Source organism: Cygnus olor, chromosome Z (assembly GCF_009769625.2).
Source record: "Cygnus olor isolate bCygOlo1 chromosome Z, bCygOlo1.pri.v2, whole genome shotgun sequence".
In the NCBI taxonomy this organism is placed as follows: Eukaryota; Metazoa; Chordata; class Aves; order Anseriformes; family Anatidae; genus Cygnus; species Cygnus olor.
Genome location: NC_049198.1, coordinates 22182890 through 22210651, shown reverse-complemented (window position 1 = coordinate 22210651; position 27762 = coordinate 22182890). Strand labels below are relative to the sequence as shown.

At 37.4% G+C, this 27762-nt stretch overlaps 1 protein-coding gene across 7 annotated transcripts in view; it reads left to right on the top strand.

The window, feature by feature from the left end:
• Window positions 1-27762, top strand: part of ADAMTS6 (ADAM metallopeptidase with thrombospondin type 1 motif 6) — a 157799-nt gene that overhangs the window by 37393 nt on the left and 92644 nt on the right. For all 7 annotated transcript variants that reach the window (XM_040540685.1, XM_040540686.1, XM_040540681.1 and 4 more), the window contains 2 exons: window positions 21587-21630; window positions 25099-25204. In XM_040540685.1, the coding sequence (XP_040396619.1) occupies window positions 21587-21630; window positions 25099-25204 (150 nt within the window). The remainder of the gene's footprint in view (window positions 1-21586; window positions 21631-25098; window positions 25205-27762) is intronic.

Sequence of the window (27762 nt, the reverse complement as noted above, 5' to 3'; positions counted from 1 at the left end):
AATCTCTAGATTCAAAATTCTAGATCTAAATTCTAAATCCCTAGATTCTAGATTCTCTTCAAAACCTGGGTTTTGAAGAAGAGAGAGAATTATGTGGGTGGGTGAGAGTGTGAGTATCTGTGTGTAGAAGGATGAAGTCATACCATGGTCAGTGCAGAACAGGAAGAGCCAAAGTTTGTCAGTACTGTGGCAGAAAGTCCACAACACCTGTTGGTTGTATGATTTTTATGTAAATGTGCCTTTGGACAATGTATCTTGAACGCAGTATGGTGTTGGTAAGTATTTATGCAATCTAACAAAATCTTTTTTTTTTTTAAGACTGTTATTTGATCCTTAAGGCTGTCACAGCACAACGTTCTCTGGAATTATTTGTTTTATATGCTGAAACCAAGCTTGAAGAAACTCTTTTTTTTTTTTCAGTTGTATAGACTCCCTGAGTTCTCCATGAGACATAATTTTATAGTTGCTCTCAAAACAAAATCTTGATAGCCTCCTACTCCAAGTCTCTATCTATTTTTCCCAAATAGTTACCAAGTAATTTCCTGTTACATATGGTGAGGTCAAATCCAAGACTGCCAGCTCAAGATTGCTTCATATTTTCAAATACAGCTTTTTAGAGGAGACTTTAGAAGTCAGATGAGATATTTCTGAAGTTTTGCTTTCCACAAATAAAATCTTTGCAAACAAAGCTGACTTTTTTTTTAAATGGCCATCATAAAACTGCAGTTTATTCTAGAATAAACTCATCGATATTCTAGAATAAACTCATCAATAAACTCTCGAATAAACTCATCTGTATGTACTGAATGTGTTTTCCTACCAAAATAAAGAAACATAAGTGAGGCTGAGCTATTTGAGTGAAAAATGTTATGAGAGCTGAAGGACTAAAAAAGAATGCTATACAAGTATTGTAACAGTCTTTACACAGCTTTTAAGTTCAGCAGGGGTCCCAGTAAGGCAGTTCCCTATTGTTTTTACTATATTATCTTTGTAGTAAATATGTGAAAGTTTCCTAGCCAAGCTTTTGAGAATAAAGGATGTCCATACCATACTGTTTCGTGTTTTAAAAATTTTTCAGTGTTTCCACCTCCATTGAACTCAATGAAAGCTGCTTGGGGCTAAGCACTTTCAAAGCATATTTCTGCTTTTTAAAATGCTAATAGGGAAGGCGTTTTATGAGTTCCTTATCCTCATAAGCACTGTTGGCAAGTACGAAAGTAAGACAATGATTCTGTCAAAGACAGTAGTTGTAATTGTCAAGTCTGAAAAGTGATTTTGGTAAGCAATTGACACATGTCAGAGTTACTAGTATGAGATTACATCTAAGCTTAATATCCAACTGATTGCTTAAATCCTCCAGATACTATGGAAGGTAGACTGCCTTCAAGGAAGGATGGTCCAAGTGAAATAACTGTTTTTTAATATCAGGAAGCATGTAAAACCTAAATAATGACCAAATTTCTGCCCTTCCTTCTTTTTTTTTTTTTTGTTCTACTGTATTTCTTGTTCCCTTCTAAGTATTTCATGGAAATACTTGGATTTGATTTTGTGTTCTACAAGGGTTTGGAGCATTTAGTTACAAAATCATATTTTCAGTATATCCTCTTAAGTCTTTCAGAACAGCAATTGTTATATCAATTAATCCCTTGTAAATATTGTCCTTATGAGCATCAGAGGAAAAGATGTTCTTTTTAGAACTTGTATGATAGGATAATTATCTGTTTAGACTAATCTCATATAATATCTTTTGTTTATTGCTGAGTGTAATTTTAGAAGAGGAGAATAAATTTCAAATAAAACTGAAGATACACCTATGCCTTTCAAAGAGAGATTGGAAATGTAGGTTAAGGTAAATTTCTAGTAGCTTTCATTGACTGCATTTAAGGTGCATATTGCACACTATGCAAATGTATAAAGCACACAGCAGGAATTTGTTCACAAACATCCAGAACTGATCACTCGATTTCTACAATTTAAGTTAAAAATTTTGGAATCTCTGGATAGATAGAGTTATGAATTTCTGAGCGAGATACAAAACACATTTATGGGTACACATTATGTACACGTGCTTTTCTTACTACTTACTACTATACACTATACTTTTCTTACTTTTCTTGCTACTTACTTTTCTTACTACTACTGTATGTGTTTTTAGAAGTATTTTTTTTTCCCCGGAGGTGTTCCTTCTTGTTGCAGGGTTAATTATCTATGAGTTTAACTCAAAAGTCAAGTAAACTGATAATCTTCAGCAACAGATCCTTCATGGTTTTCTTTATTTTAATAGTGTCCTCTAACATAGTTAAACTTGTATTCCAGAATTTGCTGTTGTTGTTGTGTTTTTTTTTTTTAAGGAGGGAGGGTGAGAATAAATGCCCAGTTTTCCACATGTAATTTGGTGCATAATCATAACACATTCATGTTTTGATGCCTGTGAAGGATTTTAAAGAGGCAGAATATTCAGCAAATGACATCTTCCCATTTTCTAGAAACCAAAGGTCTTAAAGTACCTGGAAATAGAAGTATCAGAAGCCTTTCAGAAATATTTTCGGTGTAAGTGTTATTTGGCTAGAACACTAGCTCTCTTGTTTAGGAGCATAGATTCATTATCATCTTAGATAAACCATAGCAACCTTTTTAAATAAAAAAAAAATCAGATTTGCTAGGGGTAGAAAATTCTTTAAATATCATTTAAAACTTGCTTTTTCTGTTTCGTGGCAAATAAGTGATTTGTTAGTTTTATTATAATAAAGTTGTTGTCTCAGTAGGTGGCACTCTTCCCTCTGAGTCACCAAGGTGCCTAGGTCATCTGTATTTGAGATTCCCTTTTTTAAATATAGAATAGATCCTGACTGTTTCTGCTCATTATAACATCGATATTCTGAAAAAATTTCTGTTTAAGCATGACATTTTTGCTTGTCTCAGTCTTGCTTATTTCTGGTCCTGGATATTAATAAATTTTTTCCAAACTGTTTTGTGTGTTGGTGTTAACATACGTAGTCTCAGAGGTGGTAGCATTTAAATGGGTCTTCTATTTTGTGTTTCTTGTCCTTAATTATTAACACAGATAATTCTGCAACAAGTCTTATCTGAATGATTGTGCCCTAGTAACAATTTTTAGCTTCACTGCATTGGAATTGGCCTCTAAACCAAGTCCCCCCTCCCCACCTGCACCAATATTTGACAGTTGCAAACTATACCAGAAGCTACAAATGATTACAGGTTCTGATTATCAAATAATCACATGATTAAGTCTTAAGGCTTCACTAGATTTATTTTTGTATTAACTGTAAATTCCAAGTATAAAATTTAAGCATCAGTTAACTTGCAGTTAATTTTATGTGAGACTGAGGTATGATAGTCTGTGTTGCTAATACCAAAGCATGGTGTCTTGCCATGGCTTCCTGCCTGCTTAAAGGTCTGATTATACCACTACAGACAAATGCAACTCATCAGTAGACTACCTTAAGTATAAACATATACTCAGTCTTTAAATAGATGTGCTTCAAGTGTATGTTATTGAAATGCATTAGAAAGTTAAATTTTACTGCCAACATGGTTTGATCTTAAAGTTACTATCTTAATTTCTGAGCGTCTGTACCTTTGGCTGTGCCATGTCTATGTCCTCTGAACCCATAAAAATAAGGGAAATTGGTGTGTACTGTCTTCAATTATTCATACTACTTATGCCAGAGACACAGAACTTCTGTGATCCAGTTGTTTGTATACCATGTCATTTTTGTTTGTAGCCTTTTATACAGCAGATTAGGGTAATCTAGTTTTTCCTGCCTTTTTTTTTTCCAGTTTGTAACTGAAACAAAATCACGCCATCTTCACACCTTTTCTGTAGTTTACATAGTAAAAGCATTCAGCTGGCTATGGGTGGAAATATGTACCAGTGTTTGAAATTTGCCTTTCATGTAATGCAGCTCATTGTTTCATATTTGTGTGATTTGAGATTATAGTATTGGGCACATACAAAGTATAATTTTCTTTGTTTCAGAAGACAGGAGGAAAAAGAACAACAACAAAAAAAAACACACAAAAACCACCAAGAAAGTCTGTCTTAAGCTTTCTGTTGTATTTAGAGTTTACATAAAGCAGAAAACAAAGCTGACATGCTGTACAGGCATCTTCTGCTATTCCTCCCTACAAGTGTTCTACTTTTTAAGAAAGGAACTTTATTCATAGGATGTGCAAGTTTTTCATCTAATCAGATAAAACAAAAAGATGAATACTCTTTAGCTTCCCAAACCAAATACAATTTACAGCACCCGATGTGCTTCTGCAATGTTTTGTGGCCCTTTGGTTAAGTGATACATTCTTAACCAGCAACCCGTAGCTGGTTTAGTAAAAGCATCAGTTTTCAGTGCCCTCAGTGATCCCTCATCTGAGATGTACTGGTAATCACTAAGGAGTAAATCCTTTTTTTCTGTGGTGACTTTGAAAGTAGAATCGTTCTTTTGTGTCCTTTGCTGTTGTGCCCTTTTGGTGCAGGGTCTTTGCTACAGTTTGCTGACATTATTTACAATGTGTTTGATCCAGCAGGAAAAGGATGCTTCTACACATGTGCACTTACCAGTATATATTTCAGTTAACAAGCATTGTTACTTTTTTTTTTAATTTGAAACTGATATCTTTCAGAACATAGGTACTGTTCAGGACAATATTAACTTTAGCGTTAGTATTTACCAAGGTAGAGGAAGTTTTGTAACATGTTTGTCCATGTTACAAAAGTTGTTAGAGCAACTGGCATTGTTTTTGTCAATCAGCACAAACATATTAATGATCTTTGATACTGGAGTCTTTTATCAATTTTGGAGAAGTGTTATGAAAAAAATTGCACTGCCCTTTCAAATACTTTTTGGAGATTATAGGGATTCCAAGTGCGTAACAGTGCAAATAAATTTAGGACAGGTTGGACAGAAGTTTTATTACCTATGTTTTATTAACTATGATCGCAATGAGAGAACACAACATACCTCCCTCCCTCCAAGACCTAACCTATACACTGTTCCAGGAGGAAAAAAAAAAAGAGGAAAAACAATCATTCAATCATTTAAATGTTAAGAAAGCCAGAAATCCTGTTTGTGATCCTCAAATAATTGCTTCCCAGCCACAAGAAGTGGCAGTGTTTGTTATAGGGAGACTTACAGAGCATCTCATTTTAAAGACACGTCACTGTTCTGCAGCCCATTTTCTTTCTCAGCTAGTAGTGAGTCTTTTGGGGCTCTTTATTGGCAAAAGTACTGAAAAAAAGTTATATCTGCTGCACTCTTAAATTCTTAAGGTATGGGGAACTCTGCAGACTGTCTCAATAGACACTGCTGACTAATCCCAATTTGTATACATATGAATAATGTGCTTTGTGAAGGGTCACTGTTGTCGTAAAGTCAGTTACTATTTTCATGGTGTTCAGGCATTCTTTCATAACAGTTGCAATTGCTATGAAAAAGATTTTTTTTTAAATAAGTTACAAAATAATAATGTATTCCCCACAGACTTTTTCTTGTCTTGAACAGGGTAAATGTTACTGCTTGTAGTGCACTGGTTATTGAGAAAAAGACGAAGTATTTGCACGCACATTTTGTGTTGGAAGCATGGATTTCACATTTTAGTGTAGACAGACCTCAGACATACCTTAGAGGTCAGTCTGGTCTGCAAATATTCTATCAGCACATAGAGAAATAACTTCCTGTTGCTCTTAACAAAGTTGAGCAAGACCTCAGTTTTGTTATTCTTGTAGGCTTATTCCCTGTTTACTTCTTTTAAACTTATCTTTGTTACAAAAGTTATTGCTTCTACAATATTTAAATTTGCTCAAAGCACACTTAAAACAATATCTTTTCCTACTGAACAGGGTTAAAATCATTTGAATTGAGCGATTCTTTTTGACTTAAAAAAAAAAAAGTCTGCAGATATATTTTATTCCATTGACTGAAGAAGTTTTTATTTACTGTGTTCATGCTGCTCAGTTTTTGAAGAGCATCTGTAAGAGCATAGGAGCAGGGAATTCAAGTCAAGCAAGTGGAGCAGAAAGAAGGCTTGGCTAAGCAGGGATCTTCTTTTGGAGTTTAGGCGGAAAAGAAGAGTTTTATGGATACTGGAAGCAAGGTCAGGTGACACAGAAGGGCTACAGAGATGTTTGCCACTGTAGAGAGAAAGTTCTTGTGTCCCAAGATCAATTAGAGTTGAAGCTGGCCAGTTTGGTGGGGAACAATAAGAAGGGCTTTTTAGTATGTTACTATTGGTTCTCCTTTTGCTGTTAACACTTGTCTATTATTTGATGAGGCTGGTCATGTTGCAAATATGGATGTATATAAAGCAGAGAATTTTAATGCATTCTTCAGCCATGTGTATAACACTAGTGATGGGCTCTGAGACCGCCAGAATTGGAGGTCTGTGATTGTAGGAACATTAAACAGCCAACTTGGAATTTTCTTGGGATTTGCTGCTCCAGCTGGATGCACATAATTTTATGGGGCCTGGTGGGATCCCAGGATACTCAATATGCTGGCTGATGTTATTGAGAGGCCTCTCTCAATTGTTTTTCAATGGTCCTGGTAGTCTGGAGAAGTCTCAGTCAACTGGAAGCTGGCAAATACTGTCCCAGTTTTCAAGAACACTGAGAAAGAAGACCCTGGTAACTACAAGCCTGTAAGTCTCACTGCAGTGTCTGGTGAAATTAAGGAGAAGATTATTCTGGGAGTTATTGAAAAACACCTGAAAGACAACACAGTCAGTGGTCATAGTTAACACAAATTCACAAGGGAAAAATCCTATTTAAGTTAATTTCCTTTTATAACAACGTTGACTAAGGGAAGCCACTTGATGTAATCTTTAAGGATTTCAGAAAAGCTTTCAATACTGTCTCTCCCAGCATCCTTCTGGAGAAAATGTCCAGCATACAGCTAGACAAATATATGGAATATGATCGGTGAACAGTTGGCTGAAGGTCATAGTAAATGGGGTACATTAGACTGGTGGCCAGTCACTAGTGGGGTTCCACAGGGCTCCATTTTAGGGCCAGTTTGCTTTAATGTTTTCAGAAATAACTTGGACTTGAAGGTATACTAAGTGAGTTTGTGGATGGCACTAAATTGGGAGGAGCTGTTGACTCTGCTGAGGGTAGAAAGGTCTTGCAGAAAGAGCTTGAAAAATTAGGTGGGCTGGGCAATCCCCAGCCATAGGAAGTTTAACAAGAGCAAGTTCCAGATTCTACACCTGGGATGGGGCTACCCTGTATATATGTACAGGCTGTGGGACTTGAGGCTGGAGAGCAGCCCTGCAGAAAGGGGTATTGCTCAATGGCAAGTTGAACCATGAGCCAGCAGTGTGCCCTGGCAGTCAAAAGGGCCAACTGTACCCTAGGGTGCATTAGGCACGGCATTGCTACCCGTTTGAGGAAAGTGACTGTCATAGAATCATAGAATCATTCAGGTTGGAAAAGACCTCTAAGATCATCACTAAAATGTTGGGAATGAAGAAAATCACGGATCAGTTCTGATTTGCTGTGAGCTCTCAGCTGTCTCTAAAGAGGGATACAGGCCCTGCAGTATGGATACTCCCAAATCCAACTTCTACCAAAGCAGTCCAGATCCAAATGAGGTGCCCAAGGCTTTGGAGAAGAGGAGGGTAAAGAAGTTCACATCAGGATCCAGAACAACCAGCCTGTGGATGACCCAGAGACTGGTGGGCATCAAAGCTCTTCCCTTGCAATGGCTTATGCTGTACTGCAGAAAGATGCGTTTCCTGATGCTATGCCCACAAATTCTGCTACGGAAACAAAGGTGGAGTCACTTGTCTTTCCCAGCTCTGCCTTGGCAGGAGGGAGAAGAGGGGTCCCATTTAGTAGAGTAAGTACTGATACTGCTTGTTGCCGGAGATATACTGCTGCCTATAGAGATGTGAACACACTGTCCTGCTCTGCTCCACATTGGTGCGGCCCCTCCTTGAGTACTGTGTGCAGTTTTGGGCACCACAGTATAAGAAGGACATAAAACTGTTTGAGAGTGTCTGAAGGAGGGCTCTGAGGATGGTGAAGGCTCTAGAGGGCAAGATGTCTGAGGAGCAGCTGAGGTTCCTTGGTTTGCTCAGCCCAGAGCAGAGCAGGCTGAGGGGAGGCCTCATGGCGGCCTGCAGCTCCCTCACGAGGGGAGCGGAGGGGCAGGCGCTGAGCTCTGCTCTCTGGGGACAGCGACAGGGCCCGAGGGAATGGCACAGAGCTGGGACAGGGCAGGGTCAGGATGGGAGTTAGGAAAAGGTTCTTCGCTGAGAGGGTGCTCGGGCACTGGGACAGGCTCCCCAGGGCAGCGGGCACAGCACCGAGGCTGTCAGAGTTCCAGAAGCATTTGGACAAGGCTCTCAGACATCTGGTTTGATTTTTGGGTGGTCTTGTGTGGAGCCAGGAGTTGGACTCGAGGATCCTTGTGGGTCCCTTCCAGCTTGGGATATTCTTTGATTCTATCCTGTTCTATGATTTTAAGCTACTGAAATATAGAGTTCTGTGTAAATATAACACTATGTATACCCAAGTACTTTTTTGTCCTCTGCCCCTGTCACAAAATTGTGTTAATACTATGAAATTGAGACTAGAAATATAGTTTCAATGAGAAATATGGTAAGTTCAAGTGTTGAGGATGTTCATATGGTACAGATGAAAGAAAAATTGAAAATTGTATAATAGTTCTAAATCATAAGGTTTAGGTGCGTACACTTCCTGAAGTAAGGGAGACTTACAGCAGCAAATGATTTAAGATCTTTTGAAGACTTTCTGTTGCTTTATGCTAGTTTTTTATCTGAGTTTCATGTCTAAAAGTGCTACAGTTTGTGTGTGTATATACGTTATGCATAGATTTTTTTTTCCAAATTTTATAATGTGCTTCCATGTCAATGTCAAGACAAAAAAAATAGGAATGCATTTTTTGTAGAAACAAAAAACAATCTAAGACAACAACAACAACAACAAAGATAAAATAGCTGAAAATATAAAAAAAAGTACATGATAAATGTATGTTCGCAATTCTCAGTCTAATTCTACACAGTACTTCAGTAACGTGGTTTTGGAGTGAGGAAACTTTTTCTAAGTAAGTATTGTACAATAAATATTGTAAAATAAGGCACTTAAATGGACCTTTAAGAGCAAGTACTTCCAAGGTAAAGTACAGTAAGGGCAGATAAAATGGGCATTTTGTGGACAAAGATGTATGTGATATTCTCAGAAGCTTGTAATCATTCACAGTATTTGGAAAGTTGGAAGAGGAATAAAGGCCATATCCACAACAAAACTTGTAAATATACTCACAGTCTGTTACTGGTATAATTTATCTCATTTATTTCTGTACAACAGAACTAAAGCTCGGTTAGTAATCGTAGCTGCTAACTGTGTTTCCCTCCTGCCAGAGGTCTAGACTAGTGGCTTCCTATAAATGGTTTGGCATAATATTTTCTGCTGTGTGGCAGGATGCCCCCAACCACGCCTATGTAATTAGTTTTGCTAGTCTTCCTTTTTCCCAGACTTTTTTGCATTAGAACACTCCAGAAAGCATTACCTTACAAGCTGCTTGTGCTGCTGTGAGTGAATGTCCTTTGAACAAAGGCTTTATGCATTAGTTGCCAGACTTTTCCTGAATTCACAGATAAAAAAATTATTAGCAGTGTACTTGGAGTAGATATGCAGAAATTTCTGTTCTGCTCTCTAAGCCAACTTCAGCTAATCATATCCATGCAACTCCATCTACGTTTTGGCTAGGTGCTGGGAATGCAATGAAACTGTGGAATTCAGTTTTGAGGAACAGAGTGCGGCTGGCTAAATGTTATCTAGTATGGTGGTAGGACAAATCCTGAGTTTCTCTATAGTCTCTGAGCAGTTACAAAGTCATGATTGTCACTTGTGGATGATTGTCACTCATGTAGATCACTCTAAATTTCTGATGTATTAGCATAAACAGTTTTACTGTGGACCAGAAGCTATCCCATGGAAAAAAATAAGTTATGTCATAGAAAGGATTTGAAGCACTGTTCTTAATTTTGCTGTCCTCTCTGATTATTTTCATGGCTTCAGTCTCCAGCTTGCAAGCCTTGCACCTTAATATCACAATTATTTTTCAAAACTCTACAGATTTGATTTCCACATGGGATTTATTCACAGATAAGGTTGAGGAGCCTCAACGTTAAAGTGGACCGAAGCTGTAGCTTGAAATAGAGTTAACATACTCTGAAGAAGATGGTTGAATTTACCAAAGAGTGGGCCAAGCCTACTAGAAGGCCCGGAACTCTTTCTATTTGATAGCTTATTGTATCTGAACTGCTTTCAGAAAGGTGATTTCAGTATACTGAAGCCATGCTCAAACCTCTTTAGCTTGTGTGCTGACACTCTAAATGCAGAAGCACAGAACTTGCTGCAAGGTACAGAAATGGAAAGAAGTGGATCTTTGGGGAGTCTGAGCCTGGGTTGAGCCTTTTGATCACAGAATCACAGAATCATCTAGGTTGGAAGAGACCTCCAAGATCATCTAGTCCAACCTCTGACCTAACACTAACAAGTCCTCCACTAAACCATATCACTAAGCTCTACATCTAAACATCTTTTAAAGACCTCCAGGGATGGTGACTCAACCACTTCCCTGGGCAGCCTATTCCAATGCCTAACAACCCTTTCAGTAAAGAAGTTCTTCCTAACATCCAACCTAAACCTCCCCTGCCGCAACTTTAGCCCATTCCCCCTTGTCCTGTCACCAGGCACATGGGAGAATAGACCAACCCCTACCTCGCTACAGCCTCCTTTAAGGTACCTGTAGAGTGTGATAAGGTCGCCCCTGAGCCTCTTCTTCTCCAGACTGAACAATCCTAGCTCCCTCAGCCGCTCCTTGTAAGACTTGTTCTCCAGACCCCTCACCAGCCTCGTTGCCCTTCTTTGGACTCGTTCGAGCACCTCGACGTCCTTCTTGTAGCGAGGGGCCCAAAACTGAACACAGTACTCGAGGTGCGGCCTCACCAGAGCCGAGTACAGGGGGACAATCACTTCCCTAGACCTGCTGGCCACGCTGCTTCTTGTACAAGCCAGGGTGCTGTTGGCCTTCTCGGCCACCTGAGCACACTGCTGGCTCATATTCAGCCGACTATCAACCAGTACTCCCAGGTCCTTCTCTGCCAGGCAGCTTTCCAACCACTCATCTCCCAGCCTGTAGCACTGCTTGGGGTTGTTGTGCCCAAGGTGCAGGACCCGGCACTTGGCCTTGTTGAACTGCATACAGCTGGCCTCAGCCCATCGGTCCAGCCTATCCAGGTCATCCTGCAGAGCCTTCCTACCCTCGAGCAGATCGACACATGCACCTAACTTGGTGTCATCTGCAAACTTACTGAGGGTGCACTCGATCCCCTCATTCAGATCATCGATGAAGATATTAAAGAGGACTGGCCCCAGTACTGAGCCCTGGGGGACTCCACTAGTGACTGGCCTCCAACTGGATTTAACTCCATTCACCATGACTTTTTGAGCCCAGCTATCCAGCCAGTTTCCAACCCAACAAAGCGTACGCCAGTCCAAGCCACGAGCAGCCAGTTTCTTGAGGAGAATGTTGTGGGAAACGGTGTCAAAAGCCTTGCTGGTATCATTCAAAATGATTTTTGTAGTAGGGTAGACCTATTTGTAGAAACTAACTGACAGTCGTTCAAGCCATCAGTAAGTCAGTCTGATAGCCAAGCCACTCAGTCTGATTAATTCTAAAGATGTGGAGAGAGAAGTCTGGTGGAACTTACGTTCACAGAGGAGCACAGAAGAAAATACATGGAGAAGGGAGGAATGAGTTACAGCAGCAAGCCTATACCTATTGGATACAGAATAGAAAGACAGAAGTAGCAGCTTCTAATGATAGACAAATTAAAGCAGAGCAGAGTGTGAAGTGTCACTACACTGGAACTACAAGTGTCTGGATGTTTCTTCAGTGCTAGAATTTGCCTATAAAGCTGTCTCTAGAATAATTCTAGAGTTAATATTGTCAACTCAGTTTAATGAGTTTGTAGAATGTTCATTTGCCTTTGTGATTGCCTTTGCATAGTCTACAGAAGGGTTATGACTAGAAGAAGAGCACAGAGAATGGAAGTATAGTTTTACAAAGTTTCAAATGATATTAACAGTATGTCAGTGAACAGCAAGGAATTGTATGTATAGTTTAACTCTACCTAATTTTACTCCATGAAATAGAACTTTTGTAGAAAAAAGGACAGCTCAGTGACTAAATGTCATATCCGAACCAGTAAGCGGTATTGGTGCTATTCCCCAGCCCCCCACCAACAGAATACTAACATTGGCCTGTTAAGATACTGTAGGTGTCTGGCTTGGATACCTAACCAGATCACAATCTAGCTGTTCATAACACTTGCTATTCTCTACTTTCCATCTTACAATAGTTGCTGTAGCTGGTAAGAACATGTTGCTATATGAGAATCATAGCTTACATGGGAAAGGAAGTTTTTAGTTTGGATGACTATAGAGTAAAACCTGAAAAGTGCCAAAAATGTACATAAAAATGGATAGTCTCAGAAAGCAGATGATGGCTAAAAGGTCTAAATGTATTATTTCTTTAAATTCATAAGATTTTAAAGCTTGTCCTCACATTTTTGCAACAATGACTTTTTATCAAGGAAATGGTTTTTTTGAAATGGTATATCATGGTATGTCTCCAGCTGAGAACCGTCTCAGTTTCTTCGTCTCATCTTTAGAACTATTTTTGTTTACAAACTCATGTATGAAATTCTATTTTTATTTAACTACTGTATTTTTCAATAACTCTACTATACGCTCATATGACACAACAAGATAGCATTGAAGATTATTCTGTATTCTGTATAAAAAAACTCTTAGTTGCTGTATTTTTTGTGAACTTGGTTAAAAAGTGTATTTTAAACACTATAGGAATAGAATTATGTTAAGAGAATCTCTTAATAAATCATAATTTTGAAATCAGCTGTGCATATCCATCCTGAATACAGTGATTACCGTATTAGCTGTCCTAAATACAACAATAATACTAATGACTGTGGTAAATTTGCAAACGCTATTCTAATGTTACATTGCCAAAATTGATCAAGAAAAATGACAGTGTTAAAAAAAAATGTTTCAGAGCAGAACTTATTTTTACTATTCTGGGTGCATTTGCAGTTCAGAGAAAGTTATATGTAAATATAACTGTTTCATCTACAGTTCAATTGTTTTATGTATTTCTCTTCCTATAGTCAGAGAATTAGAAAGTGTTAATAGTTCTTCTAGCTCAGATATTCTGTAACTCAGAATTCCATTATCCACCCAAGTTAAGTATCGGTAGAAAGTCCAATACAGACAGACTTTGGTTGTCTGTGGCAGTTTTCAACACATGGAAAACTAATAATAGAAAAAAGCTATTTCTGTTGAGTGATGTGTAACATGTATATTATGCTTTCCGTCCTTGGTTTAAATAGCTCTTTTTGATTTGAGGTTTTTGAGGAAGAAACCAAATAAGACGTGTACTTTATTTTAAGGCAGAATGCTGTTGTGGTGTACCACTTTCTGTAAGGCTAAGCATATGCTGTAGTAAAGGTTTTAGAAAGCAATCAGCAAATACAGTGTTATAAAGAATATTGCTGTTTGTAACCTGTGCCTAGTAACCTAGTGAATGACCAAATTATCTTCAAAGTGGTGAGCTGCTGAAGAATTATGATAAAAAAATTATTATAAAAACTGACCAAATGATGGTAGTTGTTTTTCCACAGAATTCGCTAGCATTAGTGACATTGTTTACACTTGCAAAATAACCACTTTTTATCATAGCTATGTATACAAAAGAATGTGGTAAAACTCCAAGCTATTCACTTTTTTTTGTCATGTTTATTTTCTATAATTTAAAAATAGGAGGTGGAATTGTCAGACAGTTTGAGGCTTTTGATCCTTTTAATGGAAATCTGATGTTCCAGTTTGATCAGCAGCAGTTCAGTTTTAGCAGATGTACGTATTGGAACTAGCTTGACTAACTTACTTAAAAGACTATTTTTTGGAATGGCCTTTTGATGGTTATGCATCCAATCATACACGTCTTCAACTTGAGTAAGTTGCATCATATGAAGAGTAAAAAGTAAAGAAGATCAAATTCTCATAAACCCATTAGGTTTTTATCATTTGAGCAAGGGTATGTGCAAGGGAGAGTCCTTACTTGAATAGCTTATTGTCATGTAATCATAGAATGGGTTGGGTTGGAAGGGACCTTAAGGACCGTTTAATTCCAACCCTGCTGCCGTGGGCTTTGATGGTTGCCAAAGCCCCATCCAGCCTGGCCATGAACACTTCCAGGGATGCAGCATCCACAGCTTCTCTGGGCAACCTGTTCCAGTGCCTCACCACCCCCAAGGTGAAGGATTTATTCCTAACATCGAATCTAAATCTACCCTCTTTAGTTTAAAGCCATTCTCTCTTGCCTTACCAGTCCACTCCCTGACAAGGAGTCCCTCCCCAGCTTTCCTGCAGGCCCCCTTTAGGTACTGGAAGGCCGCTGTAAAGTCTCTGTGAAGCCTTCTCTTCTCCAGGCTGAACAACCCCAACTCCCCCAGCCTGTCCTCATAGGAGAGGTGCTCCAACCTATTTATCTTCTTTGTGGCCATGCTCTGGGCTTGTTCTAATAACTCCATGTCTTTCTTGTGCTGGGGGCATCAGAGCCAAATAAAAATAAAATAAAAAGCATATGTCAAAAAGTATGATTTGGTTTAAAACAGATGAAAAATAAAACCTTTTCTGTGATAACGTATTTGGAAGTGTTCCTTAAAAATGAACTAATAATTTGTAGTTGTTGGCTGTGTTTCCTCTTAGAACCATTTCTTAGTCTTTATTTTGTTTTCTGCTAATCTTTTTTTTTTAACCAAGCAGGTTAATTGGCAAATCTTGTAGTATTATGTATGTAAAACATATGTCCAGCTGTATGGAAATTGAGCTTTATGTTCAGTCATCCCCATTTGTCCATTTCATCTAGCCTGAATTTTCTTGTATTTGTATATTTTTATGTTTATATTCCAGTCATCTTGGTAGTTTTTTCCTCAACAATTTCCCACAATTCTATTCTTTGTCCCCTAAACTCATTAAGAAATATTCCTTTAAAAGCCTCAGTTATTTCTCTTTCTCTTTCTATCACAAGTATTTCTCAGGCATGTTGGGTAGGTAGCTTTCAGGTTGTTTTATAGTAGGCTTATGTGTTTATAAGTAGTTCGTATGTATTCAATGATTTTTTGGACAGTTTGTATTTCTAATAAGAGTTTCCATGCTTCATTCATCATACTTAAAGAAAATACATTCTGTGAGTTTCTATTGATTAGTTAAATTCTTGAAAGTATGTCCATCACATCCTAGTTCACAAGGCTAGGATATGCTTCCAATCCTATGTAGATATATGTATCTCAGTGCTAATTTGATTTAGGTAGTTCTAGTAGTTTAGGTAATTCTGGACATTTCTAGTAAGGTACATCTAATAATAACAGACTTTTCCTTTAGTGGGCAATTTCATACGATCAGATTGGTGAAGAGGGTAATATTGTCCTTGAATATGTAAATACAGATTACCAAGTAAGAATTTTCAGTTTACCTTCGTATCTACTACTGTTAATACAATTATTAGAAGAACTTTTTGAACTGTAATTCACGTGCGTCAAAAGGTTTAAGAAGTCCTCAATCTCAAATGAAGGTGGAAGAAAGGCTACATTTTAGTGACTGTTGTGTCACTGACGAAAGGTGGATTTATTAATCTGATTGAAGAAAAAAATAAATAATAATAAAAAGATGTCAGCATGTAAGAAATGCCTACTGGGACAAAGGAACTCAACCCTGCTGATAAGATCCCCTAGATGGATACAGTAAGATCCTGTAAATGGACAATGAAATTAACTTGTTAGATTGAAGAGGAATTAATTACTAAAAACATTGAAAAAATGTTTTTAGTAATGTTTTTAGCACACTATTTTTAGCACACTAATTTTAGCACACTACCACTACCTATCCTTATGTTTGATTGATGTCATGACAGGAGGCTATTACCCCTCCAAATTTTAACCATCCCGTTGAGCTGCTACACATTCCTTCTGGCTGATTTTTCAGTCAGTCATCAGTGTCAGCTGTACATCTACCGTTTCTTTCCCATCTGTCGGATGTGGCTCTTCACCAGCCCTGCAAGTATGCCCAAAAGTCCTAATCCTCTTCCACATCAGCCTCATGAAATGACTTCTGATCCACTCAGGGTATTAATGGACATGTAGTCAACAATCTTACCTCTTAACGGCATTCTATGTTTCACTTGTCCAGCTTGGTCACAGTTCAGGGATGTTATGTACCCCCTTTATCAGGACGCATATGATTTTCTTTTTTAGCTCTGGCAAAGGATTTACTTTTTAGTCTCAAAATGAACAGGCTGTAACTGCATGCTGGTTTTGTGTGTGCGTGTATGTATACCTTGTTTTTGTTTTAATTTTTTTCCTCTACAACTTACACATCTGTATTCTTAAACTCAGATTTTTTTTTTTTTGTTGTGGCCCTCTTACATGTTCTGTCAGTGAATCAAAAATAAAATAAAATATATTCACATCCTGTAAACTGCATTTTTGTATAACTGTTTTTTTTGTTTTTTTTTTTTTTTGTGTGTGTTTTTTAATGGTTGGTTGAGGTCATTGTTGGCTTGAGAGTTTGCCGTTTGGTTGTCTGTGGTTCCTTAAATATTTGCTGAGGTCCTGGTGACAGCCATGACCCATCTTCACCTTTGTTTTTCGTATGAAATAGCATCTAGGCCTCTCTAATCTCCTCAACAGGTTTGTGAGTATGGATCAAGCTGTGTCAGACCTTTCACTCAAGAGGTGCTGCTCAATACATATTTCTTTACCATCAGCATCAACAGGAATTGTGACAGGTCTGTCTGAGACTGGACTGAGATTAGTACATCCTAGATGCACTTATCTTCCCGTTCAGGCTTGTGTTCTCTACGCCATTTCTCCAGTTCCTTTTCTTTGGTATCTTTTTTAAGTTCAGTGGGACAGAATATGATGTTTCTCATTGTTCTTGCTTAGCCTTGGAAGTATTTTTTCCTGCACTTAATTTGACTGTTAAACTTGCTACTTATACTCTCTGTATCTGTTGTCAGAAATCACGTGGCGAGCTTCATCTGTTCTTGGTACTTTCCCTTTATCAGAATGATTGTGCGATAGTTCTCTGCATTCATTCTCTTCTGTAATTCAGGTGGTTCCTGACAGCAGCAGGCAAGTATTGATTAAATGAAAGCTCTTTTGCTGCTTCACCTGATGTTGTGACTGTCCTGAAACATGCAGCTCTTCTGTAGTGTAAACATACATTTATAATAATCATTTCAGTAAAATAATACTCAGATACTTTATAAACTATTTTTGATAATTAATGTAAGTCATCCCTCTTAAAATGGGTATGTGGGATCTTTATTGGGGTCTATATTAGGGCCCATGCTGTTTACTATGTATTAATGACATAGATAGTGGGATTGAGTGCACCCTCAGCAAGTTAGTGGATGACACTGAACTGAGTGGTGCAGTTGATGCGGCAGAGGGAAGGTGTGCCTTCCAGAGGAAACTGGACAGGCTTGTGAAGTGTGCGCACGTAAAGCACATGAAGTTCAACGGAGCTAAGTGCATGGTACTGCACTTGGGTTGGTGCAATCCTAAACATCAGCACAGACTGGGGAATAAATAGATTGAGAGTAGCCCTGAGGAGAAGGACTTGGGGTTGTTGGTTGATGAAAAATTGAACATAAACCAGCAGTGCACACTTGCAGTCTAGAAAGCTAACTGTATCCTGGGCTGCATCAAAAGAAACATGGCCAGCAGGTGGATAGAGGTGATTCTCCCTCTGTACTCTGCTCTCCTGAGACCCTACCTGCACTACAGCCTTCAGCTCTGGAACCCCAGGATAAGAAGGACATGGAGCTGTTAGAGCAAGCCCAGAAGAGGGTCACAAAAACGAGCAGAGGGCTGGAGCACCTCTCCTTTGAAGAAAGGCCAAGGGAGTTGGGGTGTTTAGCTAGGAGAAGGCTCTTGGGACACCTTCTTGCAACCTTACAGTACTTACGGGGAACTTAAAGATGGAGACTTTTTACAAGAGCATGTAAGCACAGGACAAGGGATAATGGTTTTAAACTGAAATAAGGTAGATTTAGATTAGATATGGGGAAGAAATTCTTTACTACGAGAGCAGTGAGACACTAGAATAGATTGGCAAAAAAAGAAGTAGATGCTTCTTCCCTGTAGCGTTCGAGGTCAGGTTGGATGGGGCTTTGGGGAACCTAATCTAAGTAAGAAATATTCCTGCCTATCTTTCTTCAAAAAAGAAAGCTTAGCATAATACTTCCTGAGTTTTGATATGTCTTGTCCCCACCTATATTAGTATTTTACCCCCAGTCTTTTCAGATACTATCCTTCAGTGAGAGGAATTGGTTTAAGTAGTTGTGGACATGCTCGCCTTTCTGTATCTTGCATGGAACAGGACAAAAGAAGGAGCAAGGGTTTTCTTTCCGTAGATAATAAAATGGAAAGCTTCCTAGTGTCGCATGGCAAGTGTGAGAACTCCCACAGTGTAAATGTACATAAGGACCACATGTTTCACAGGTTATGAGTTACTAGGGGAAAAAAAACTCTCTACATAATATTTCCTTTTGCTGAGATTTGAAAGCTAGCAGTGTGAACAAGAGTCAGCTAGGTTGATGGTTCTTTTGCCTTTAAATTCTGTGAAAACAGAAAAAATTCTGAGAATTTTGTGTGAAACAAAAAAATCTTTTGGGTCTTCATGATTAATCAGGTTCCTTGAAAAATCAAAATAAAGTTATAAGAAGTGGTGTCAAAACAAAAAAAGACAAATTAGGCTGATTTGGTTAAATCATAAAGAGAAGCAGATGATGGAATTGAGCAGTTCAGTACATAAAAATAATACAAGTTTAGAAAAAAAATGTGAGCAGAAACCATATGAAAGGGAAAAAAGGAAAAAAATGGAGATTGAAGACAATGCTGTAGGTAGAGCAAGTCATTAGATGTTTTTCCTGTTAAACTGATTTCCTTTTAAACCAAAGAAGAAGAGAGTGTATGAACACTGCTTACAGGAATTTGTGTATGAAATTTGAATATTTGAATAAATACTCAAATATGTAACGAAATCATAATTAGAATACTATTATTATATGGGATTGATCTTGCAAAGTCAGTTTATTGGAAAATAAACTATCTTCCTTAATTTTATTTAATTATCTAATTTTAGGACTAAAGGGAATGGCTTCAAGTTGTGCCAGGGGAGGTTTAGGTTGAAAGTTAGAACATTAAAAGTTAGACATTTCTTCTCAGAAAGAGCAGTCAGGCATTGGAACGGGTTGCCCACGCAGGTGGTGGAGTGACCGTCCCTGGGGGTGTTTAAGGAGAAGTTGGACCTGGTGCGTAGGGACAGGGTTTAGTGGGGTGACATTGGTGGTAGGGGGATGGTTAGACCAGGTGATGTTGAAGGTCTTTTCCAACCTTAATTGTTCTATGATATTATGATTCCTATGAATGCTAGCCTGTGCATAATGAAGAATACTCCCTGTGCAGCAAGACCAGGGTACTATGGTAATTGTGTTTCAAAAGTGTAAGACAAACAAGGGATTTAATTCGTATCATTTTCTCAAATCACAGTTCCTTTTGAAACTAGCTGAATGAATGCCTTCAGATTCATAGCTATATGAGAGTAAGCAGATGGAGGCAGTACGACTAAATTTTCAGCTCTACTGAAATCAGTGACAGCATTTTATTTGAGTTTAGTGGAACTGGCCTGCTTCTTAAACATCCGTTTTATCTAAGGATGTATGACAAATTTTTTTTATGATTATCATTCAGTATTAAAAAAAATCAGAAGAACAATATTTCATATGTATTCATATGTATTTTTTGTGTTGATTTCTAAATTAAGAATTCAGCATTAAAAGAATTTTGGCAAGTTTGGGTTTTCTTGTTAAATAAGTCTGATCCCTGTCTGCTTTGAGGAACCATTCTGCATGAACTTCAGTGGGATTAGGTTCAGGCTCTGTCCTAAATCAGTGTGTAATAAATTTGTTTCTTTAAAGATGGCAAAGGCAGAACATATTCAGTAAAAATCTTTTGTTCTTCAACTGCGTCATCATTCTGTTTTGTGACACATAAAACCTAATTAATTACTGACACATTTTATACAAGAATGCTGATTTGATTACAGCCCTCTACAAACAGCAAATGGGAAATCAGTGAGAGCTTTAAGTACATATAGGATGACATAGTCTGAGACTCTTTGGTGAGATCAATGTGTATGGAAATTTGAGTTCAAAATTAAAGCTTAATCCAGCGAACTGCTCCATGTTTAGTACCTTTAAAAAATACCAGGGATTCCATTTGGTCACAGCAGTCTACGTGCACAGAGAATTCACTGGATTTGTTCCAAATTTTAAGCTGTGTTATTTTGTTCATGGATTTGGCTTACAGACAGACCTTAACTTTATTAACTCTGAAAGGTGTATATCTCATAATCTGGCTCCTATGTGATGACCTTTTTGAAAAAAGTCCTTATATGTTACTTTTAACAGAAATGTCTCGTGGTCTGGAAGTAGTAAATATTTGGATTAAAAATTAAAGCATAAAGATTGTATCTTTCATTTTTGTTTTTGCTCAGTACCCAAAATAATGGTATTATTCAGAAACACATTGCAAGGAAATCAGTATGAATCCTTGAACATCAAAGACATAATGAGAGTATTCTCATATCACTAGCCATATCATAGGATTACATGTTCAAAATATGGAGTTGTCATTAATGAATTATGACTGCCACATGACCACTGCTGTTATGAATAGCTGTTATACCACAGAAAACATTTTAATTCAATTTTCAGCTTCAGATACTTGCATGTCAACTGCACAAAAACTTGAGATCCCGTATTTGAAGCATTATACCTAAATTATGAAAATTCTTCTTCAAATGCATTGTTTAGCTTTTGATAAAAATCTATTTTTTATTTTAGTCCATTGTAGTGTACTCTTAGGACACGTATAATCATTGGAAGATAAAGAGATGGGAATTATAATGCAAGTTCATAAGATTTTTAATAATTTTTGGTGTAATACTCCAAAATTAAGGGTTTTAATTAGAATCAGTATTTAAATATTAGGAGTTACAATAAATATTGTTTAGTTTTTAAGTGTGAGGCTGAGAATTCCAGTGTCGTCAAAAAGTAAAAATGTTTTGAAGCAGTAGTAGTCTACAGACATGCTGCTGTAACTTCTTAACAGCACGGTAGACTGCTTTATGGAGCCGGTGATTACAAAGATCCACTTTAACCATTTTTTTCTTACTGGCAGGTGTCCCACTGGCCTGAGGCCAGCGGCTGTGAGTGTACTGCAGCTTGTGGTTTACACCAGAGTGTAGAAAATGCCGACACCAGCTGGCTGCACATAATTAAGCTGATTGCCGTCTGACAACTTGCACTATGATACAGATATGTGATAAATATGCAGAATACTTTACAAATTTGATCCTCTGACATATTTTATGTACTTTTCTTCTCCTTAACAGGTATGATATCTGCACTTATAAAAACAAGCCTTGTGGAACACTGGGTAAGATTATAAAGAGAAATTTCAGCTTCTATTTGCTGTTTGTTTCCTTGCTTTATACTCGGCTATTGATTTATCAGCTCATTAGATCTTTTTAAGTATATGCTTTCAAAATTTTGCAGCTTTATAAACATGAACAGTAAAAGGTAACCTACATGGATTTATGCTTTGATAGATTACTGGAATTTTAGATTAAGCGAGCTTCTACTGGAGATTTCATCTCTGGCAGCTGTAATGCTGATAAATCCTAGCAGATTACTCAGATTTACCAAGTAACAATTACTAGAGAGGACTACTTTTGTTTAACCTGTCTCCATGAGCTATTATAAAATACAAATAGAAGACCTCAGGAAGATTTTTAAAAAACAAAGAAACCAGAAAAGAAACAAGCTTTGAGGTTTTACACTGTTGCTGTGTTTTATGCAGAGAGTACAGCTTCAGACTTTTCCTTCCACAGACTTGGAAAAAAATAACACAGTAATATAAATTATAGTGATATTGAAACTCCTTAAAACAGTGCTTTGACAATGGAGAAAAACACATAGCAATCCTAGATGCAGGATTGTTCTCTTTATACTTAAATTTGTTAGCAGAAGTTATTTACTGTAACATAGTTGTTACCTGTAGTAGTACTTTAATATATGAAAGAAACATTATTGAAAGACTAATACGGTATTTTTATATTTTTTCAAATGTACTCAGAAGTGATTAAATATACAATTCTAATTCAGCTAGTTAGTATTTTTGAGGTTGTTAATATTTTTCTCATAATGAGAGCTCATAACTGTATTTTCTTTGTCTTTCCCTGTACTACTGTATGCTTTGATAGCCTTAACTCATGTTGATTTTTTTACAAGTATCACTCAAGTCAGCACGACACTTTTGGCAAAGGGAAGTAGTTTACATGAGGAGAAAGGTATCAGAATTTTTTTGCCTGTTCTAAATATAAACAATATTCACAGCATGTTTTAGTAAAAGGCAAAATGTAATGATAAATTTCTAAATGTAATTGGTTTACTTTGACATCTGTGTGGAGGAGACAAAACTGAAGAGACTGTTTATATTGATGTCAGAGTTGTCATTACAAATGTTAAGAGAGTTTGAAAGGGAGTAAATTCACCCACAAGCTATCTGATATTTATATGTGATATTTTTAACACACATAATTCGTGTACTAGTCCTCACTGTATCAGACTTTGGGGTAAAGGCAAATTCTGCTTCACTTGAATCCAGTGTAACACACGGGATAGACTTTGGCAATTTTTTTTTTGATTTTTTTTTTAAACCAGAAGGCTAGAGTAAATAAAAATAAAAATCACATAGAATATCAGAGTATCGTTATCAGACCCTTGGCAGTAAAACCACAACAATGTACTTGCATTATTGGCATTGAATTCAAAAAGAGGCAAGGCCCCATGGTCCCCTTCTGCAAGGCATTTAGTATGCTTAAGTCCCACTGACCTCTGGTAGCTGAAGTTAAGCATATATTTAAGGGGTCTGTGAACAACAGTCTCAGATCTCAAAAGATCAGAAGAAATCTGAATCATTGGTGTTCCAGGAAGAAACAGAAGTAATGGATTTACTTTGGGATAGATACCTCTTTCCTATTCCTAGGGAATCTTACATAGAACTGCATGGAAGAGATAGGCCTCAGATGTCTTTGGAGCAGCTGTATGGCCGCAGTGAAACACAACTCCTTTTTTCTTTGATCTGAGATGTAGTCTGGGTTCTTGACTTGACCTCTGTCACTTTCTGCAGACATAGTATTTAATTATATATCATTAGCCTGGTCCTGTAAGTCACTTAGCAAGCACTCAGTTAAGAGATCTGAAGATAGAGATGACTTTACCACCCAGATGCGGTGAACTTCTCAGGGAAACATGGCAGTTGTTAAACAAGCATCACCATGTTGTCCTCAGAATGTCCTGCTCAATTGGAATGGCATAGTTTAGACAGGTGAACTGTAACTGTTGTATTTTTTACAGGTTGCATGCAGCAAACAATATACAAATTTTTCTCAGTGTCTAGTCCTTCTTGTTCTGATGCTTCATCTTGTCGTGTGGTCACTGTCTACTGTAGTGATTTGATTAAGAACATGTTTTGATGGAAATTCAATGAGCAGACATTGTCGCCTTTTGCCCGTGTTGGTTTGGTTCTCAGAGTAGTTTTGGTGTGTGCAGACTGGATTTGTTTTGGATAAAACCAAGTCAAAACATGTACTTAAATGCTCCATATGTGCCTAAGGCAAATGTTAGGGTCTAAATCACTACTTGGACTGTATTCTTATGATATGCACTGATACCTTTTTTCCTGTAGAAAGCTCTGAACAACTTGTAGGGAGGAAGTTTCACCTTTGGGTGTAAACTAGTCCAAAGTAGAGAGTCCAACCCACATACAAGGATAACATTAGGAGCCCAATACCAGTGTTTTACTCTACTGACCAGCTCCTACTGCTTCAAATTAATTGTTCATAGGGACATAGCTCGGAAGCACTTATTGTCTTATTACTGATGTAAGAAGATGTCATCTTATTACTTGCTGGTAGTCCAAACAGAATAGTTTGAAGTGCCTGCTCATTCATGAAAGAGTACAATTATGTTTCCCGCCCCCCCCCCCCCCATTTTCCCAGCTATTGTTCTGTTACAGTGTAAACTGTGCAGGTAACTTCCTTAAAGAAAGTATTACCGCTGCTTTCACATAAGAAACCTTAGGGAATACACTAAATAAATGTGATGCTTAGAGCTTTTGCTGCTCTAGTAGCATGAAATTAATGTATGCAATATGTTGTGTGATATTCTGTTGCTGAAGAATGTGCGGGATACTGAAAAGCCATATTCTGGAAATGCCAGTGGCTTGCTTTCTCTAAAGAAAGTTTTTAAAAGCACTTATAATGCAATAAGGTTCTAATTCCAGAAGATAATAGGTGATAAATGGAAAAGACTTCCATGGTTAAATGAGTGGTTGTTATTAACTTATCTCCTCTCTCTTCATTGATGCATTCAATTTTGTTTTTATAATTTTTTTAAGTACCATGTGGGGCTTTTCATAGCTAAAAAAGTTGCTTGTATGTTTTTATGAACCCACTAAACTTAAACAGATTTCTTTAGAAAAATAATGTGGATACATTTTGCTTTCTTCAGGCTCAAGAATGTTAAAATAGAAATGCTTTCTTGAATTCCCTCTCCTGGCTCAAGTTACTAGGTGGTCCCAAGTTACCAGAAGTAAAATTTATAAATCTAACCCCTAGTCTAGACATTTTCCAGCACTGACTGCAGTTCAAAAAATATTAATGTCTAGCCGGCAAAGTGAAATTCCCCCCAGTGATTTTGCAAATGACTAGAAAGTTAACCTTTTGCCAACTGCTCCTTCTGTGCATAGAGGTTATTAAAAAGAATCCAGGCATTTATAACTAGGGCTTTTAAGACTGAAACACCTTGGCATGACCCTTTGTGTCTCCTTCTGTTTATTCAGGCTTGGCCTCTGTGGCTGGAATGTGTGAGCCTGAAAGGAGCTGCAGCATTAATGAAGACATTGGCCTAGGTTCAGCTTTTACCATTGCACATGAGATTGGTCACAAGTGAGTGAGTTTAAAAAAAGAATATGTTTTAATGTATCACCTTTTTAATATTAGTTTAATAATAGATATCATTATTTTTTCTGCATGGCTGTACCATCTCTGTTCTGGTGCTCCATGTTTCTTGTATATAGTATTCATGAGTGGCAGTGCATTTTATTTGGTATATATTACCAAGGGCTTTAACTTTAGAACTGAAGACTCATTGTTTACCCTTTGATTTCAGATTCTAGTTTAATCTGTGCTTTTGAGATTTGGCTCACACCCTCCTACTCTGTTTCATATTCTTAAATATTAGGCTTTGAAAAAATTCCCTCTCCCTCCCTCCACATTTCTTTATGAAACAAAAGTGGTTAAAAGTTTTTTTTGTTTTTCATTCTTTTATCTTAAATACAATACGAAGTATTCTGACTAAAGCATTGCTTCTGTTGTCAGTATTCATACACTTTCAGTCATCTTTCACTCAAGCATGAATTATGTAAAATAGTCTTAACATTATCTGTATATTTTAAACACTGGCGTATCATTTTGAAGAGCACAATGATATGAGAGTGCTAAAATCTGAATAGAGATCAGTCTGGGAATATTTCAGGTCCTCCTTCGAAAGACAGTGCCATTCGTATGTTGTGATGAATTTAAAAACACTAGGCACCTTCTTTTATCAAGAGGTTTCCTTTTTGTTTATGTGGGTTGACCAACACTGAGTTATGGATGATATGTTTTTCCAATCATTAGCTGATGCAACTGCTAAAAGTTCCAATGCAGACTGAAATGGAAGCTATCAATCTGCTGATCAAAAGCAGGAATTGGAAGTAAACACTTACTTTCAGCCCACCTATCATGCAAGATAATTACGTGGCAATTACGATCTCATTTATATTATGTGTGAAAAGAACACTTTAGTTACACTGAAGTAGATGAATTTAAAAATTCAAAAGCAATTGTATAAGATCTGAACAAAAATAATTTAAAACACGTGTAATTCTTGTAATCTTCATTTCCTTCCTTCTTTTCCTTTACTTGTATGAGTTGAAAAGGATAGCGTAAAGAAAAATATATTTCCAATGTTGCGGAAAAAGCTCCTTCAAATCACTTATACATCTGAAAATCTTAGTAATATGTGACCTTGCGGTGAATTTAAGCCACATGTTCAAAAACAAAAAAAATCCCCATCTTCATTCTAATCTGTATGTCATGTCACTGCATACTTTATGAAGGTTATTCCAGTGAAGCATAAAAATAATGTAAGTGTATGCAGCTATGTTATTATTCAAAACTGGCATGATGACAATACTTGGTTTAAAAAACTGAGGCTTTGATTAGAATCTCAGGAGAAACTACATCCACAGGATATATTCTCTGATCATAGGCTTTTTGTTAACCATCTGTGTTTACTACAATCGGTATCTCTTGGCTTCTTATACATAAGGGCTTTTGAAATTCTGAAATCTCAGCTCTGAGGTTTTCACCTGGTACTGTAGCTTGCATGACATGTCAAATGGTGTTTTGAAAAAAATCTAGAAATCATATTCACTTGATTTTATTTGATAGACAGTGAATAAAGAAAATCGTACTGGAAGCATGGAGTTAAAAACTAACCTTTTTAGGGGTTAGATACCTTCTATAAAAACTGGGAAAAATATGTCGGCAAAAGACCTTCAAGTTTTATATGTTTTGTGCTATCCACACATCACCTCCCATTCACTCATAATGAGACTGAACGCCTGTGTGACTAAATCAAGGAAGTTATTACTTCCTTTTGTCTTCCTCTTCCCTTCAGTGGCTATTATTAAAGTATGTACTAGAAGGTACTTGCCTGTGTGTGTAAAATAATAATTTCAAGGAGTATTGTAAACTTTTCTTTTGCCACACCAAAATGATTGCTTTTCTCTTCAGACATACCTGGGAAATAGGAAATTGGTTTCATTGTCAAATGAAAGATAGAAGCACTTAAATGACAAGTCTACATTGAGTATATGACATACAACAACAACAAAAAAACACTTTATTAATTTAGAATATACTATGCATGGAATACTAAGTTAAAAAATGTTGAGCTGAGGAATAAAATTGTCTTGTGATTAAAAGAGACCAGTAGAGATAATACAGATAGATTCTCTGTGATTTCTCCAAAAGGGGTGTTATAATACTTCTCTGATGGAATTATGACTCAATTTTGTAGTTTCTAGTAGGTTAATAAATTTGGGAATTAAAGGAAGACCTTCCAGAGAAGAGCTTGGGGATACTAGTTGATGAACAGTTGGACATGAACTGGCAACGTACATTTGCAACCCAGAAATCCAACTGTATCCTGGACCGCATCAAAAGATGCATGGCCAGCAGGTTGAAGGAGGTGATTCTCCTGCTTTGGTGTAGTGTGATCCCACCTGAAATACTGCATCCAGCTTTGGGTCCTAGCAGAAGAAAGATAGGGACCTGCTAGAGTGAGCCTAGAGGAGGGCCACAAAAATTATCAGAGGGCAGGAACACCTCTTCTATGAAGAAAGACTGAGAGAGTTGGGGTTGTTCAGCATGGAGATGAGAAGGTTCTGGGGGGACCT